This window comes from Anoplophora glabripennis, unplaced genomic scaffold (genome assembly GCF_000390285.2).
Source record: "Anoplophora glabripennis isolate ALB-LARVAE unplaced genomic scaffold, Agla_2.0 scaffold181, whole genome shotgun sequence".
NCBI classification, from domain to species: domain Eukaryota; kingdom Metazoa; phylum Arthropoda; class Insecta; order Coleoptera; family Cerambycidae; genus Anoplophora; species Anoplophora glabripennis.
In genome coordinates, this window is record NW_019416339.1 from 247,786 (window position 1) to 262,179 (window position 14,394).

Genomic DNA, 14,394 nt, shown 5'->3' on the forward strand with positions numbered 1-14,394 from the left:
TAAATTTGATCAAGTGGATACCACCATCAATATGGAATACCGAAATACAAACTGTTGTTTTAACAGTGCTAACTTTTATTGGAGCTTGGGTTGTTGTTACAAAAATACTACAGTTAATTTTCTCTATTCTGTGGCCCCTCATTGTGGTAGGAGGAATACTATTAATGGCACCCAATGTCTCAGTGGAGTGGATCTCGGAATCCTTTCCAATTTATGCCAAAAACATTGTAGATTGGATCAAAAAGTGTTTTAATGATTTCAGTTACAGTGTCAATAGAAATAAATGATAAAGTGTTAATCCTGTTCTTGAAATAAAATATACTCTGTCCGAAATGTTATTTTATTTCTTGTTGTCATACAAAATCCAACTGAATTTTTTCTATAAATCAGTTTTAACATTGTATTGATCGTAAAAGATGTTTTGTGTGAAGGAACATTAATAAATATTAACGCTTAAGATTACAGTCATGGATCAAAATTCCATAAGTCTGTCGGAATCTGTAAGAACTTCATTGGTGTGTTCAGACTGTTCAGGTATTACATGATGACTGCCTATTAAACACCCTTTAATTTGACACCCACTTTCTATTGTCACTCCATCGCAAACTATACAATTCTCTAATGCTACCCTAAAATGAAAATTTATAGTACTGAAATGAGCAAAATATACAGTATGTACCAGAAAAGCTGAGACTGCACTCGAACACATACCTATGTAATGAAAATAAGACGTTTTAGATCAACTTACCTATATAAAAAAAGTCAAGGCCTACTGAGATATGGCTGAATGTGGTACCATGAAAAGACACTTTTTTATACCAAAAAGAGGACCTTAATAAATATATTTTAGAATTGTTAGTTTCTCTGGATCTTAGATCAATCTGATGGAAATAAAGTCTATATAAAATTTGATCTGTTGTTTTATTACATTTTCAGGACTCTTATTATTATGGTTTCTTTTGTCAGTCTTAATAGTAAACCATAAGAACTTTTTTAGATAACAGGGAATTTTTCCAATCTGCATTTACTAACTAAATAATACTATATATTATTTATATAGCAAATGCAGATTGGAAAAATTCCCTTATGTAAAAAGGTCCAGCAATAATTGTCAAAACTGCCAAAAATAATTTTAAAACGTAGTCATTTCTGAATACTGAAAACAAAGACAGATTGCTTTCCGAAATGTCAAAACTTGTGAAGTGGGCGATATACAGGGCATCCCAACGAAAATTTGACCCCCCCTATAATTGGAAAACCGAATAATATTTCAAAATTCGCCGAGACCCGTCGATTTTTGTTCTTGGGGGGAGCTTTTTTGACAGTCAAGCCAACCGTTAACTTCCAAACAATAATACAGTCTGTTTTCAAATTCTGTTCGAACATTATTAAAGACATCCGCAGTTATTAATCGGCATTCTTCTACAATTCTCTGACGTAGCACTTGCAATGTTTCCGNTAAATAATACTATATATTATTTATATAGCAAATGCACATTGGAAAAATTCCCTTATGTAAAAAGGTCCAGCAATGATTGTCAAAACTGCCAAGAATAATTTTAAAACGTAGTCATTTCTGAATACTGAAAACAAAAACAGATTGCTTTCCGAAATGTCAAAACTTGTGAACTGGGCGATACATAGTAATATATTTTTCATTTCCTGTCTGTTTTTCTTATAACCCTTTTGGCACGAGGATTTACTTTATCAATTTTTAAAGTTTTTCATAATCCCAATAAATAGAAACAATGAAACATTCTTTCCATAAAACAGACCTATAATCCAGAGAAACTAGCAATTCCGAATCTCTTATTTGGTCTTTGATTATTTAAATGTAAATTATACAGAGTTCTTTTCTTGGTGTGGTCACCCTCTTCACCACCCTACCATTTTTTTATGTGTATTCAATGGTTTTCTAAATTAGCTTGGCTAATGTGAAATTTATTTTCAATGTTTGCGTCTCATAAAATTATATCTGCTATGAATATAAATAGCAAGAGCAAAACGATTGCATTATTGGCACTGAACATACTAAAAATTATGATTTTCTTCAGAGAATTCTGATTTTATATTTGAATACAAATTAGAGAAAAGTTAATATAAACACACTTCTTAAAATGCTTTCTAAGAACACTGCTATGGCTGCTGAAATGATGTAAAATAAATATGACAATTTTTAAACATCTATAGTACACTTTGAACTATATTCATTTACTTTTTTCATTTTTATCAATATTTGAACACCCCATTTTTCAGTAAAAATAACTCTGAAGATTTGTCTATACAGTGGAACCTCGATTATCCAAACTAATTATTGCAAGCTACTGTTCAGATAACCGATTTGTTCGGATACCTAATCAAATTTGAAATGGAAACATATACAAAAATCTTTATTCAAAGTAGCAATGGAATTCAAAATATAATCTTTGGTGTAATAAACTAAACTTAACATGTTTTACTGATATGTAGTTCACTTTTTAAAAAAATCTGTAATCTTCCGTTGAGTGATATGACTAGTGCAAATTTCTTCTTCACTCTCATCCTCCTCCTCCTCCTCCAAGTTTTTTACGATCAGTAATATGTCATTATCATTCATCGCTTCCATTGCATCTTTTCTTCCAGTGCCCATTTTTGTATTTCTTCTTCTGTTGGAACATACGCTTTCTCTTCGATATCTCAAAACTATAAAATATGTTCAAAAACGTAACGTTGAGAAATGCACACTCTTAACACAAGGTACAACATATGCTTACGAATACGAAACATGTTCGTCTGACAGACGAAGTGAGCAGCCCCTTCACCCAGATCATTGGGGAGGAGTGGCCTTGTTCGGTTAATCAAAACCTGTTCGGATAATACCATCGCTTTTTTCGTGTTCGGATAAGTGGATATTCGGATAAAAGGGTGTTCGGATATCCAAGTTTCCACTGTATTAAATCCTCAGCAAATATCAGTTTTCATGAGATAAAAAATTTTGTTGATGAGATACATCGAAATAATCAAATATGTCTAGCTAAAACAGTTTTAGAGTGATCCTAGAACATATTTTGCAGTACCACATCATATTCAGTGAACCATATTTCAGTAGGCGTTTACTTAGATATATGGGAAAACTAATCTCCATAATCTTATTTTGACCTTGGAACCTGTGACTGAGTGATATCCTAACGTTTCTAGCACACCCAGTGTAAATAAAGTTAAATAATTTTATTGCAAGTAAATCAATGGTCTTGTTATATTTCTTTGAACAAAAAGCTGTTTTAGAATTTTCTTTAAAAATTTGAGAAAAGTGTAAAATGAAAAGAACACAACACCTCAAATTTTTGCTAATACTTTAAATATACCAAATATGTATTTTTACTTACTTTTCCTTTATCGTAACATTATTCATGACAATGCTATTAAATACTCTACTAAAACTGCATATTTCAGTGTTGGCGCCAACAATACTATTTTTGAAAGATGTTTTTTCATTCAATTTCGCCCCCTCCCATATAATACACTTATTGTCCACTTGGTTTGATGCGATAACCGCTTTTGGATGTTTTAAAACCAATTCTTTGCCATTAGTTATTTTTTCCCACCTATCTATAATCTAAAAATATGAAGGGCATTATTTTGTAAGTAATTCTATGTATGGAAGATGTTACAAAAAAATAGATCAACTTTCCCTGTCATTTTTCATTTAAGAATTTTTAAAATATATGGCGTCGTCGAAGGAAAAATTTAAAGTAATCGATAACTTGAGTTTTTTTTATAATTTAAAAGCAAACAAATTTAAACTGTCAAAGTAACTAAAACGTAAGTAAAAAAGTTCAGATAGGTTTTCGAAACATTAATAGCTTTTTAAAGGTCTGTTGTCCACTTTTTTCAGTGTGAGATTTTTTTGTTAGCAAAACTATTTTCATAAAAATAATCCTTGACTGATACTTTTGGTACAAGGGTTTATTTCACTACAAGCAAAGTAATTTTTAAATTTTTTCACAAAGTGGCAAAATACCCAAAAATAAAGAAAAACATATTTAGACCTGTCCTATACTCCGCGGTCGAAATTATAGAGAGTGACTTAGACATAATATAAAAACACTATTACCATAACGCGTATAAAATATAAAATTTCTTTTATAACGGTTCAATATTATTTATCTTTGTGCCGCTCGCTACGCACATCGATAGAATCTGTAATCGTCTATAGATTGAGTTACACTGAACGTCGATCTATATTCTATCTCTGTCTTTTGCACTTGGTAGGGAAGAGGGAAATGCTTATTTAGTGGGTGTAAACGGACTTGATTTACCCGTCCTGAGAAACGTCATAGCATAAGCGTAGACGAGGGGTCTAATTCCGAGGCTATAGTAAATTTATAAATTATAAAAAACACAACTGGGACGTTTCAAAATGCTATAATAATTAAAATTGATCAAAGTGCCGGTTATAGCAAACCGTAAAAAATATTAGATGTTATGTTTTATTATGTTTTTTCAATATTTCCTATATCTTGTTGCCTTTTACGCAGACACGCCAATGGATTTTTGTTCCCGGCACGCTTCATCCCCCTTACTAGTCCAAAAGCTAGCGATGAGTCACTCTCTATAATTTCGACCGCGGTGTATAAGTGTTTGATCTAAAGAATCAATCCCAAATGCTTTCTTTAATATTTTGTATGTTTCTGCAACAATCTTACTAATTGTAAGTTTAAAATGTGCCATTACAAAATTACAAACACAAGAAAACACAATAGGTAATGAAAAATTGTTCTGTTCACTAATAACAATCACGTTCGCTTACAATGAAACTGCTAATCATACAGACCCATACAATCTCACATTCGGTGTCTCACTGTAACTATGTTCGTTCACATGCATGATTCAAATTGCAAGAACTTTTGGGTACCACCTTATAGCTCCGATATCCTTCCTGTATCTTAGAAAAGAGCATTCGGAATTGAAAATACCATAACAAAAGAAATTATTTTCACACTCTAAGAACCTGCAATTAATCTGATCTATAGTTTTTGTAACACCCTGTAAGCATATGTATATATTTATATTTACCTTAGCATTAATAGACCAATACGAGGGTAGGGTATTAACACGAATTCCAAACGTATCTTTTGGAGGTATATAAGCAAAACACCTTATACTGTCACTATGATATGCAGGTCTTAAATCACCAATATGATCATTATATGAGGATGCATTTTTAATCTCCAAATCCAATTCATCTTCTTTTGCAAATACGAATATATCACCACTGTCTTGAATATTTACAATAGATTCTTTAGTATCAGCTGGTTTTGGAGGTTTAGACAACTGTTTCTTGATAATATGTGGTAATAATTCTCCTTTAATCGACATGAAATTTTCTTCACTTTTCAAATATTGGATAACCCAGTTTTTCAAAACATATACATGCGAGTCTATCAAGTTGCTGTAAATTTTAACATTGGTATGTTTTTTAAGCAAAGTGGTTGGCAATGACAATTCATTTTCAAAATCACTAGCTGAAGCCAGAAATACCAATCTACTAGTTTGCTCATCAATTCCAATTAAGTCACGTTCTACATCAAATAAAAAAAAATTGTCATATAAATCATCCTGCATATCATGAATACCGAGGTAAATTGGATAAGAAAAATTATTTTATGTTAAAATATAAGATTTTAGTTAAAATATCAAAAGACAATTACCTGTTTTATATTTAGATTTTGGTCCTGGCACTATAATGTTCTCACTCTGTTGAGGATATAAAAATAATGATGTCACAGATGCATTATGTGCCCTAAAAGTGTTTAATATCCCTTTCAAACTTACGTCGCTAATAAAATCACAAGAAATGACGAGAACATCAGACTTTAATTTATCAGAAATCAAGCGAAGACTATCGGCAGTACCTAAATCTTCATTGTCATTTATGGAAACATAATCTACTTTCAGATCAAGATCAGTTCTTTCCAATGTGCTCTGTATCTCAGCTCTTTGAGTTTCTAATACTATTAAAATTACATCTGGAATGTATTTGTGTTAACCGATATTTCTAACATATGTACAAATTATTTACCAGAAAATCCAGCAGTTTGTAATTTATACAAAGGATACCACACAAGAGGTTTGGGACCTAAAGGCAAAAGACATTTAGGTTTTCCAGCTGTTATTTCAGACATTCGAGATCCTTTTCCAGCTGCAAAAACAACTGCTTGAAATTCCACTTGAAAAGTCATGATTTTCCATATATTTATCACTTCTTCAACATATATTTCTTAGACAAAAGTATATAAAAACAAGGCAATTCTAATTATATTCCAGATAACATAATTTGGAAATTGGTAGAGATGTGTTGCTCTTTCACTGTCTGCTACTTTGGCACTGTTCCGCAGTTGTCACTGGAGCTGACTGTTCCGCTGCGACAAAAGAAGCAGTGATTTTTCGGAGCATTTACTGCAAAGAGCAATTTACTAGCGCCAGAGACATAGCTCAGGCGTGCCGGCCACAGCAGAGCAGATTCTCGCTCAGCCGTTGCGAACTGTGCTTGTATTAGTCACAGTGTCACACACTAAACACAATACAGTCTCAGTACAGTCGCGTTTGATTTAAAGACATTGTATTTCAGCGACTATATAGAGCAATGCGTGTATTGCTGGTTGCTGCGCTACAAATATTTTAACAGTTTTTGTTTACAAAATCACATAGACAGCAAAAAACATGCGACTGTTCATTTGTTTTTGTTGCACTCGCGGAAAAATTTTGAATATCTGGCACTGTACTCACTGTATGATGTCGTCGTTCTATGTGTCTTTTTAAATTGGTGATTGAAGATTTATAACAAATATTTTGCTTGCATATATGTATTACAACAAGGTTTACTTTCATGCGTTGGTAAAAATAAATTCCACAGGAAAGATTTTCTTCGTTTATCCATTTCCAATTTTATTTGTAATAAAAATTTATTAGTAGTAATTTAGGACAAAATAACGGGTCACGACGCTATATCAAATTCAAATAAATAATGCGAAAGCGAAATAACAAATTGAGCTAAATCTACGAAAGTTGGCACATGCTTGAAAAACAGCGCATAACGAAAGTATCCCTAACGCTAGCCGCTATTAAGCACGACAGGTGTCGATTTATGAACTCTGACGCGGAAATAAGGGAACATATCACGGTAGGAATGTATGCGCGCGCTACCAGGAGCTGTTCCGAAAAATCGCAGCTATTTGTCACTGCTCTGTTGCCGGAGCAGTAGCAGGTGTCACTGCTCCGCAAAAAGAGCAGTTTAGCCCATCTCTAGAAATTGGAAGACAAGTTTTCTAGGTTACAGAACTGTCATTGTCATTTGTCATAGTGATGGGAGATTTCGAGTGAAAAATCGAGTGGTACTCGATTATTGAGATCACTCGAGATATCTCGAGATGTTTACTCCCACCACTCGAGTGATTATTACCCTACGGTTGCACCCCAAAATGTTAGTGCATACTGCAAATAGTCACTGATTGCGTAACCTTTTTTTTAGAATAAAACGAAAAAGTGGTTAGGTTTTGAAGTGCGTGAGCTTTTTTTTTTTTTAGCTACGCTTATAAGTAATATATGACTAATACAAACATATTTGTGCGCCGCTGGGATGAAAACGACCAATATCTCGTATCTCGAGTGATTACTTGATTATTAGAAGTACTCGATTACCGATAACTCGATTATCAAAATTGGTCGATTATGCCCATCACTAATTTGTCATTTCACCAATTTCCAAGTTAGGTCATTTTTAAATGAACTTTCAAATGTTGGCAAGAATACCAATTGTTGGTAATATTTCCTTAAATAAGTAAATTTATTAAAGTACTTTCTTAAATTTTTAGCAAGATAAGAGCAAATCTATCCTTCATTGATATAAAGTTTTCCACCATTTTCATATTTCATTCACAAAGTTATAACCAAGTTTACGTATGAACGAATATGTACCGAAATGTTATTTTGCTGTAACGTAAAAAATGGACTAGCAAAGCGAATGTGGTAACGCTGAACAAGTGCACAGTTCAAAAATTAATATTTCTCATCCGACGTTTGACGTTTGACAAACATCTAATTGTATTGTAACAACATAAATAAACAATCATTTCTGAATTGGTATTCGATTTGCCCGAAAATTACATTCTATTAAAAGTAGAAAATGGGTCGAAGGAAGTCTAAGAGGAAGCCAGCGCCTAAGAGAAAAGCCATAGAACCATTGGATACACAATTTAATTGTCCATTCTGCAATCATGAAAAATCTTGTGATGTTAAAATGTAAGAAGCCTTTCTGAAAATTTTATGGAGAATTTATGAAACACATCAGTTTTCTTTTGATCAATTGCTACCATTTATTAATGGTTTACTTTTTTAGGGATAAAGGTCGAAGTACTGCTCGAATAACATGTCGAGTTTGTCTAGAAGATTTTCAGACCACTATAAACTTCTTATCAGAACCTGTAGACGTTTATAACGATTGGATAGATGCTTGTGAAAATGCGAATTAGATTTTAATGTAACATTTAGCAGTTTATTTAGTTTTATAAAATAGTTAAGTAATATGCAAAAATTTGAGTGTGAACAGATATTTAGAATTGTTTATAAATCTTTCTGTGCCGGCACATTGTTTATAACTTGCTTAATTTTTAATTATACGTATTTTTCTGTGACTATACAGTACTGACATTTTCGTCTTTTCATTAAAAAAATTGTTTCGAATATACCTAAAATTTATGAAGTAAAAATTTATATTTCCTTTTGTTAAGCAATTTGTAAACAACTAACTACCATTAAAATATTGTCTACATAATGCCTATAATAATATTTTAAAGGGATGGTTTATGTTCACGTCATTAATTTAATTCCTCTATTATAAACATATCAATATTGGCAACGTATCCATTCAGCGTTTAAAATCAAGCTTTAGAATATAATAGCCAATACATTTTGAAAACTATGTTTCAAAATATGTTAAATTTAACCAGATTTTCATTTTTATTATATATGGTCTATTTTAAAAATCTATACCTATGGAGACTCAGAATTATTGTTGTATGTATCTGTTGCATATTATAAATTCAAAATGTAAAGATTATTTAAATACTTAGATAAATATCAACAAAAATCAGAACGATTACTACTAAAATACCTATATAAGTACATTTTTTCTTTAATACAGGGTGTATTTAAATTAAGAAGCATAAATGCCACCAGATAGGTATTCTTGAGGACAAAATATGATAATAATTGTGACAAATAGATATATCTTCGTTCAAACTTTGCTTTGCTAGTTACATGGTGTTTAAATATTTGAAAAACATTATAAATATTCACAAAATACATTTAATGTAGATGAAAAGAACTTGGGTTGACACATTAATTAAATAAAGGTAAAAATTTACTGAATATAGAATTAAATTGATTACAACTTCACCTCAAATCATTTTTTAAACTTTTTAGGAACTGAAACAAGCATCTGGTAAACATAGATACAAATTAAAATCATGCCAGTGTTCATACCAAAGGGAATATTCTGGAAATTTTGACAGGTTTATTTTTGAATTAATCTACAACAATCTACAGCAACGTCTACCAACGTTTACTTAAATATTTGTATATTAGGATATATGTTGGCTGTTGGCTTTTGGCTGTTGCTTGAGTTTATTATATTTTCATAAAAAGGCTTATGATCTTTTGGGACCCATTTAAGAAATATTTTTTAGGTGTTCTTTCATAGTAGCTAAAATCAGAAGACTTCCTACATAGGAATTTATCACATCTGTCTTGCTTTTACTTTATTTTAAGAAAAACTGTCTGCTCAAAACTGAGCGTTTAAATAATAACCAAATAATCTTTTCAACCAATAGTGGAGATAACGAGGAGGACACACACGTTAAGAATCACAGCATTTTGACACCAGCGAGTATTTTGAAAATTGTATTGGTACATTTTATTTGCAATTTTATTTCAAAGAAAAATGACCTTTCTGATTTTACATGCAATATGCACAAAACTTAACTATCTAAATGCATATAAGACAATAATAAAAATATTTATAGAATTTTTTTGTTGCAATTACGGTTTTAAATACAAAAATATATATAATTATTGGTTAATTTTGTATGCCACTGAATTTCGATGAAGTCCAGTCATTCATTGTATTTTTTTAAGTGAATTTTTGCCTTTATTTAGTTCCCAACTTAAGTTTCATTAATATGTCAAACATCTTCCTAGATTTTGCATTTCTGTGTTCTCTTTAAACGTCTTATACCCTGTAACTGACAATTGAAAAGGTCTAATTGGCTCGAGTATCATTTAAATGCAACCTGTACAAAAGCATTTTAACGTCTTAATGTTATTATCTGATAAGTTCTGTGCAATAGTGACAGAAATTTAATAAAGAAATAATTCAGTAAGAGTTGTAAAAAGTCCTCTCTTTTCTATGATCAACCATCATTTTACTGATAAAGCACTAATGATTAATTTAGTATAGTGGATATAATTCTAATAAAATTTTGTTAAAATTTAATTTCTTATTATTGTGTCTACATTCTAAGGCTACATAGATCTGTGTTAATAAAAAAGTGTTAAATTAAATTCGAAACTATTTCTTACCACTACCAATAATTTTAATATTTTTAATATTTCTTTATTTATTTTGCATTAAAAGGAAATAAATCTTTGCACTAAAAGGATTACAAATCATGAGTTTCTTAATTAATTTGTTAAATATATGGAGATATTTGTCTCACAAAAAAAGAGTCCATAAATACAGGGTGTTTCTTAATGTGCTAATATTTAAGGAGGTTATTCTTGGGTCCATTTTAAGAAAAAAAACTTCATATGATCATATGTCCTAAAAGTCTTAACTTTTGAACTACAGAGTGCTAAAGTTGTATGAAAAAAATTTTTTTAATGATAACTGGTATTACCTACCCTAGATATTTTTTCAAATTTGGTACACGCCTTATATTCATCGAGATGCATTTTCTGATGTACAAACAATTTTATTATTTTTGTCAGTGGCGTCTGTACAGGTTTTGTATTGAATATTTTTGAAGAAAAATATGTTAGGCCACTGCTTTTTCTTAAAGTAAAAACCATTTTTGAAATCCTCATTCCTTTCTGAGCAAATGTGGTGTCTTGAATTTTTTTCGTTTGACGTACGGTTTTCGCATAAAAAAATAAAATTCATTATTATTGGACCACTTACGAGAGAAAAAAAAAAATTTATATAACTTTGAACAATTTATTTAAGATAGTAACTTTAAAACGTTGAAATTATGAAATTACAGTAATACATTTTGGAATGGTAAAAGAAAATTACCCTTACGTAACATATTTTTCTTCAAAAATACAAAACCTTTACTGGCACTGGCACTGGCAAAAATAATAAAATTGTTTGTACATCAGAAAATGCATCTCGATGAATAGAAGGCGTGTACTAAATTTGAAAAAATATCTAGGGTAATACCAAAGTTATCATAAAAAAATGTTTTTTCATAAAACTTTAGCACCCTGTAGTTCAAAGTTAAAACTTATAGGACTTAAGTTCATATGAAGTTTTTTTCTTAAAATGCACCCAAGAATAACCTTAAATATTAGCACGTTATTAAGAAACACCCTGTATATTACTTAGTAATTTGTATTTTGACTCAAATAATTATAAAAATAAAGTAAAATCGACATAACATTCTACAAGTTTATAATTAAATGACTTGAATAATATTAATTAATTAAATTAGTTTTTATCCTGCTGGTCTGTCTAAACTTAAATTAAATATTGTTAATGCAAATTTGATATGCTATTTTAGTAACAATTATTAATCCAGTAAATACTATTTTAAAATTATTTTCATTTTGTTTTTAAAATATACACGATCATGCTCAGTGTCGTATACATATAGACTCCAAAAAGTAATTTGAAAAAATGGGGTGCCAAATATATCAGAATATGTAGATATATCTGATAATAGTAAATAATACTTTTTGTTTTTTTTTTGAAAGCGAAAAATATTGCTCGTTTGGTTTGTTGTTCATAAAATTCAGAATGGTGACCATAAGAAAAAAGAAATTTGATGTTTTTTCAGAGCTGAAACTTTGGAATAAAAATTTCAACGCAGTGAAACTGATTGCAAAAAGTTGCTAGATTGTGTTTTTACATATTTCAAAAATTCTTGAAACTAACAGTTACGGTGAAGTACTTATTATTTCGAAAACGGCGAGTGTCGCTATAAGTTAATGATCTAAAACTTTTCTCCATTTAACTGCATTTTTTATATTCTATAGTTTCTCAAATCCTAAAAAATGCATCACTAAGGCGCGGTGCACACTGGAGAAACGCATTTCATGAAATCCGTTTCATGAAACGTGAAACTGAAGTTGCTTGAAACCGGTAGATAAGATAACACAGGCCCGTGCACACTGCGTTTCATGAAACTCTAGTTTCAACAGTTTCGTGAAACCAGGTTTCTTGAAACTTGAAAAAACGGTTTCATGTGACTTCAGTTACACGTTTCAAGGGGTTAAATTCATCTTCATTTCACGTTTTTTTTATATAATTTGCTTGTTTTGAGTGGAATTTCAGTGAAAAATGGCAACGATTACGTTTCAATCGAAGTTGGTAGAAACAGTGGATAAGTATACCCGTGTCTACAGGGTCGGAAAGTCCCCATGGTTCATCGGCCATTACGTGAGAGCGATAAAGAAAGTCATAGAAATCCGTGCGATAGAGAAAGATGGCTATTATGAAAGCGTCTAATAGTTACCGCCCATTTCGCCCTTCCACAAATAAGATCCACTTATTAGTTGTGGAAGGGCGAAAGTAAAGATAAGTATATATATTGTCGTATTCCATGTCTCAAGCGGAGTTAATTCACTCATCTTTTCAATCGAGACCGCAAAGCTACCAAAAGCGCAACCGGAGTCGAAAACGACGTTTCAAGGACCCAAACCATGTGGAAATGATGCTTTCCAAAATCTTCGTCATCGCTCCAAAAAAAACCTCCAAGCAGTCAACGAGAAGCCGAAGACTATACACTCCGGGAACTACCGAAATTCGCCTCAGTTTCCAAAGTTTCGACCGTCGCATCGAAAACCGCTTCGAGTAGCCCCAAATCACCATAGCCGCAGCAGATGACTCCGCCGGAGGATGATGCTGTTGGCATAGCTAACGACGCGATCGTTCCAGGTTCGTATTTCGGGAAGCAAAAATTCCCGAAGTCGGAACTGGATGGAAGAAAAACATAGTGGATAAACAATCTCATAATCTTTTGAACTTAAAGCAACTACAGTGCGTCAGTGCGTCTTTGGACCCAAAATAGAGCGTGACCCAATTATCCCGAAGCCAAATATCGTCATCAATGGAGGAAGAGCGACAGTCTCCGCGTCATCTATCCTAATGTCCCTTGCGGTTGGCCCCGAGCTACTTGGAAATCCCCTCACCGGCGAGTGAGTGACTAACCTCCCAGCATAGCAGATAAAAATGGAGTCAAGTCCAAACGCTCCATCTGATCCCATCATTTTTATGAATCCGTCAATATGCTTAGGGATAATTCTGATAGGCCGGAGCCAGCGACGAATCAAGTTACACGAAAATATAGTTTACAAGGTTCTATATGTTTTTCTTTTACGTTTTCTTTGCATTTGAATATTAATTTAATTAACAGAAGATTATTTAAAATATAACCGAAGTCAGTTGAATCAATACCAATTAATCCCCAAATTATTGCTACATTTCACTACAATAACTATCGTTTTGTGATTAACAATAATTTGTTTTTTATCATAAATAATAAATAGAGTTAATCGTAACTGTAGATGAAGATTTAACTGACAAATAAATATATTTCACAGTCGGAAAATTAATGTGATAGAAAATTCTTGAATTTGATGTATAAAAATATAAAAGTTGTGTTTAAAAACGTTCACACTTGTCGCACCACTCTAGGTCATTAATCTTTGGAATTGGTCATATAGGAGTGACCGATCCAGCGTGGCCGCCATTTTGTTAAATATAAGTAGGTATGTCTCAAACTGTACATGTCAAAGCTGGTGATAGAAACCTCAAAATTAGAAAAACATTCTTATCTACATAATATTAACATTAGACCAGTGCTTAAGCCTTCAAAAATGGTAAACAGTGAAAAAAAATTATAGTAGGATGAAACCCATTGGAAAAGGAAGAGAATATAACAGAAATGAAAAGAAAAATAATTTATGGGCGATCTGAGGTCGGGAAGGGGAAGGGGGTGAGTTATTAAGGGTAAAAAAACGGTTTATCTTGATTTCCGGAAAAACTACAAGTCTTATGGAAAAAAGTTAAATGGCAAAGTTGTAGGTAATAAAAAGATCTACAACTTTTGTATTTACACTTTTTTCACATAAATTCAA

General features: G+C 31.7%; 2 protein-coding genes across 2 annotated transcripts; one reads left to right on the forward strand and one right to left on the reverse strand.

Moving 5' to 3' along the window:
• Positions 1-324: 324 nt before the first annotated feature.
• Positions 325-6,463, reverse strand: LOC108905755 (translation initiation factor eIF-2B subunit gamma). The gene is made up of 5 exons (XM_018708764.2): positions 6,062-6,463; positions 5,691-6,008; positions 5,056-5,561; positions 3,366-3,595; positions 325-629 (listed from the first exon to the last, which is right to left on the reverse strand). Exons 1-5 carry the CDS (start codon positions 6,219-6,221, stop codon positions 473-475), a joined length of 1,371 nt encoding a protein of 456 aa, XP_018564280.1. The 5' UTR covers positions 6,222-6,463; the 3' UTR covers positions 325-472.
• Positions 6,464-8,062: 1,599 nt separating this feature from the next.
• Positions 8,063-10,531, forward strand: LOC108905749 (transcription elongation factor 1 homolog). The gene is made up of 2 exons (XM_018708757.1): positions 8,063-8,280; positions 8,378-10,531. The coding sequence occupies exons 1-2, from the start codon at positions 8,165-8,167 to the stop codon at positions 8,508-8,510; spliced, it is 249 nt and encodes an 82-aa protein (XP_018564273.1). The 5' UTR covers positions 8,063-8,164; the 3' UTR covers positions 8,511-10,531.
• The last annotated feature ends 3,863 nt before the right edge of the window (positions 10,532-14,394 follow it).

Coding starts and splice junctions, on each gene's coding strand:
- LOC108905749 (XM_018708757.1), top strand. CDS start 8,165: ATGGGTCGAAGGAAGTCTAAGAGGAAGCCAGCGCCTAAGAGAAAAGCC. Junction 8,281..8,377: donor AAATCTTGTGATGTTAAAAT/GTAAGAAGCCTT, acceptor TTACTTTTTTAG/GGATAAAGGTCGAAGTACTG.
- LOC108905755 (XM_018708764.2), bottom strand. CDS start 6,221: ATGACTTTTCAAGTGGAATTTCAAGCAGTTGTTTTTGCAGCTGGAAAA. Junction 6,009..6,061: donor ACAAACTGCTGGATTTTCTG/GTAAATAATTTG, acceptor AATACATTCCAG/ATGTAATTTTAATAGTATTA. Junction 5,562..5,690: donor AAAATCTAAATATAAAACAG/GTAATTGTCTTT, acceptor TATTTGATGTAG/AACGTGACTTAATTGGAATT.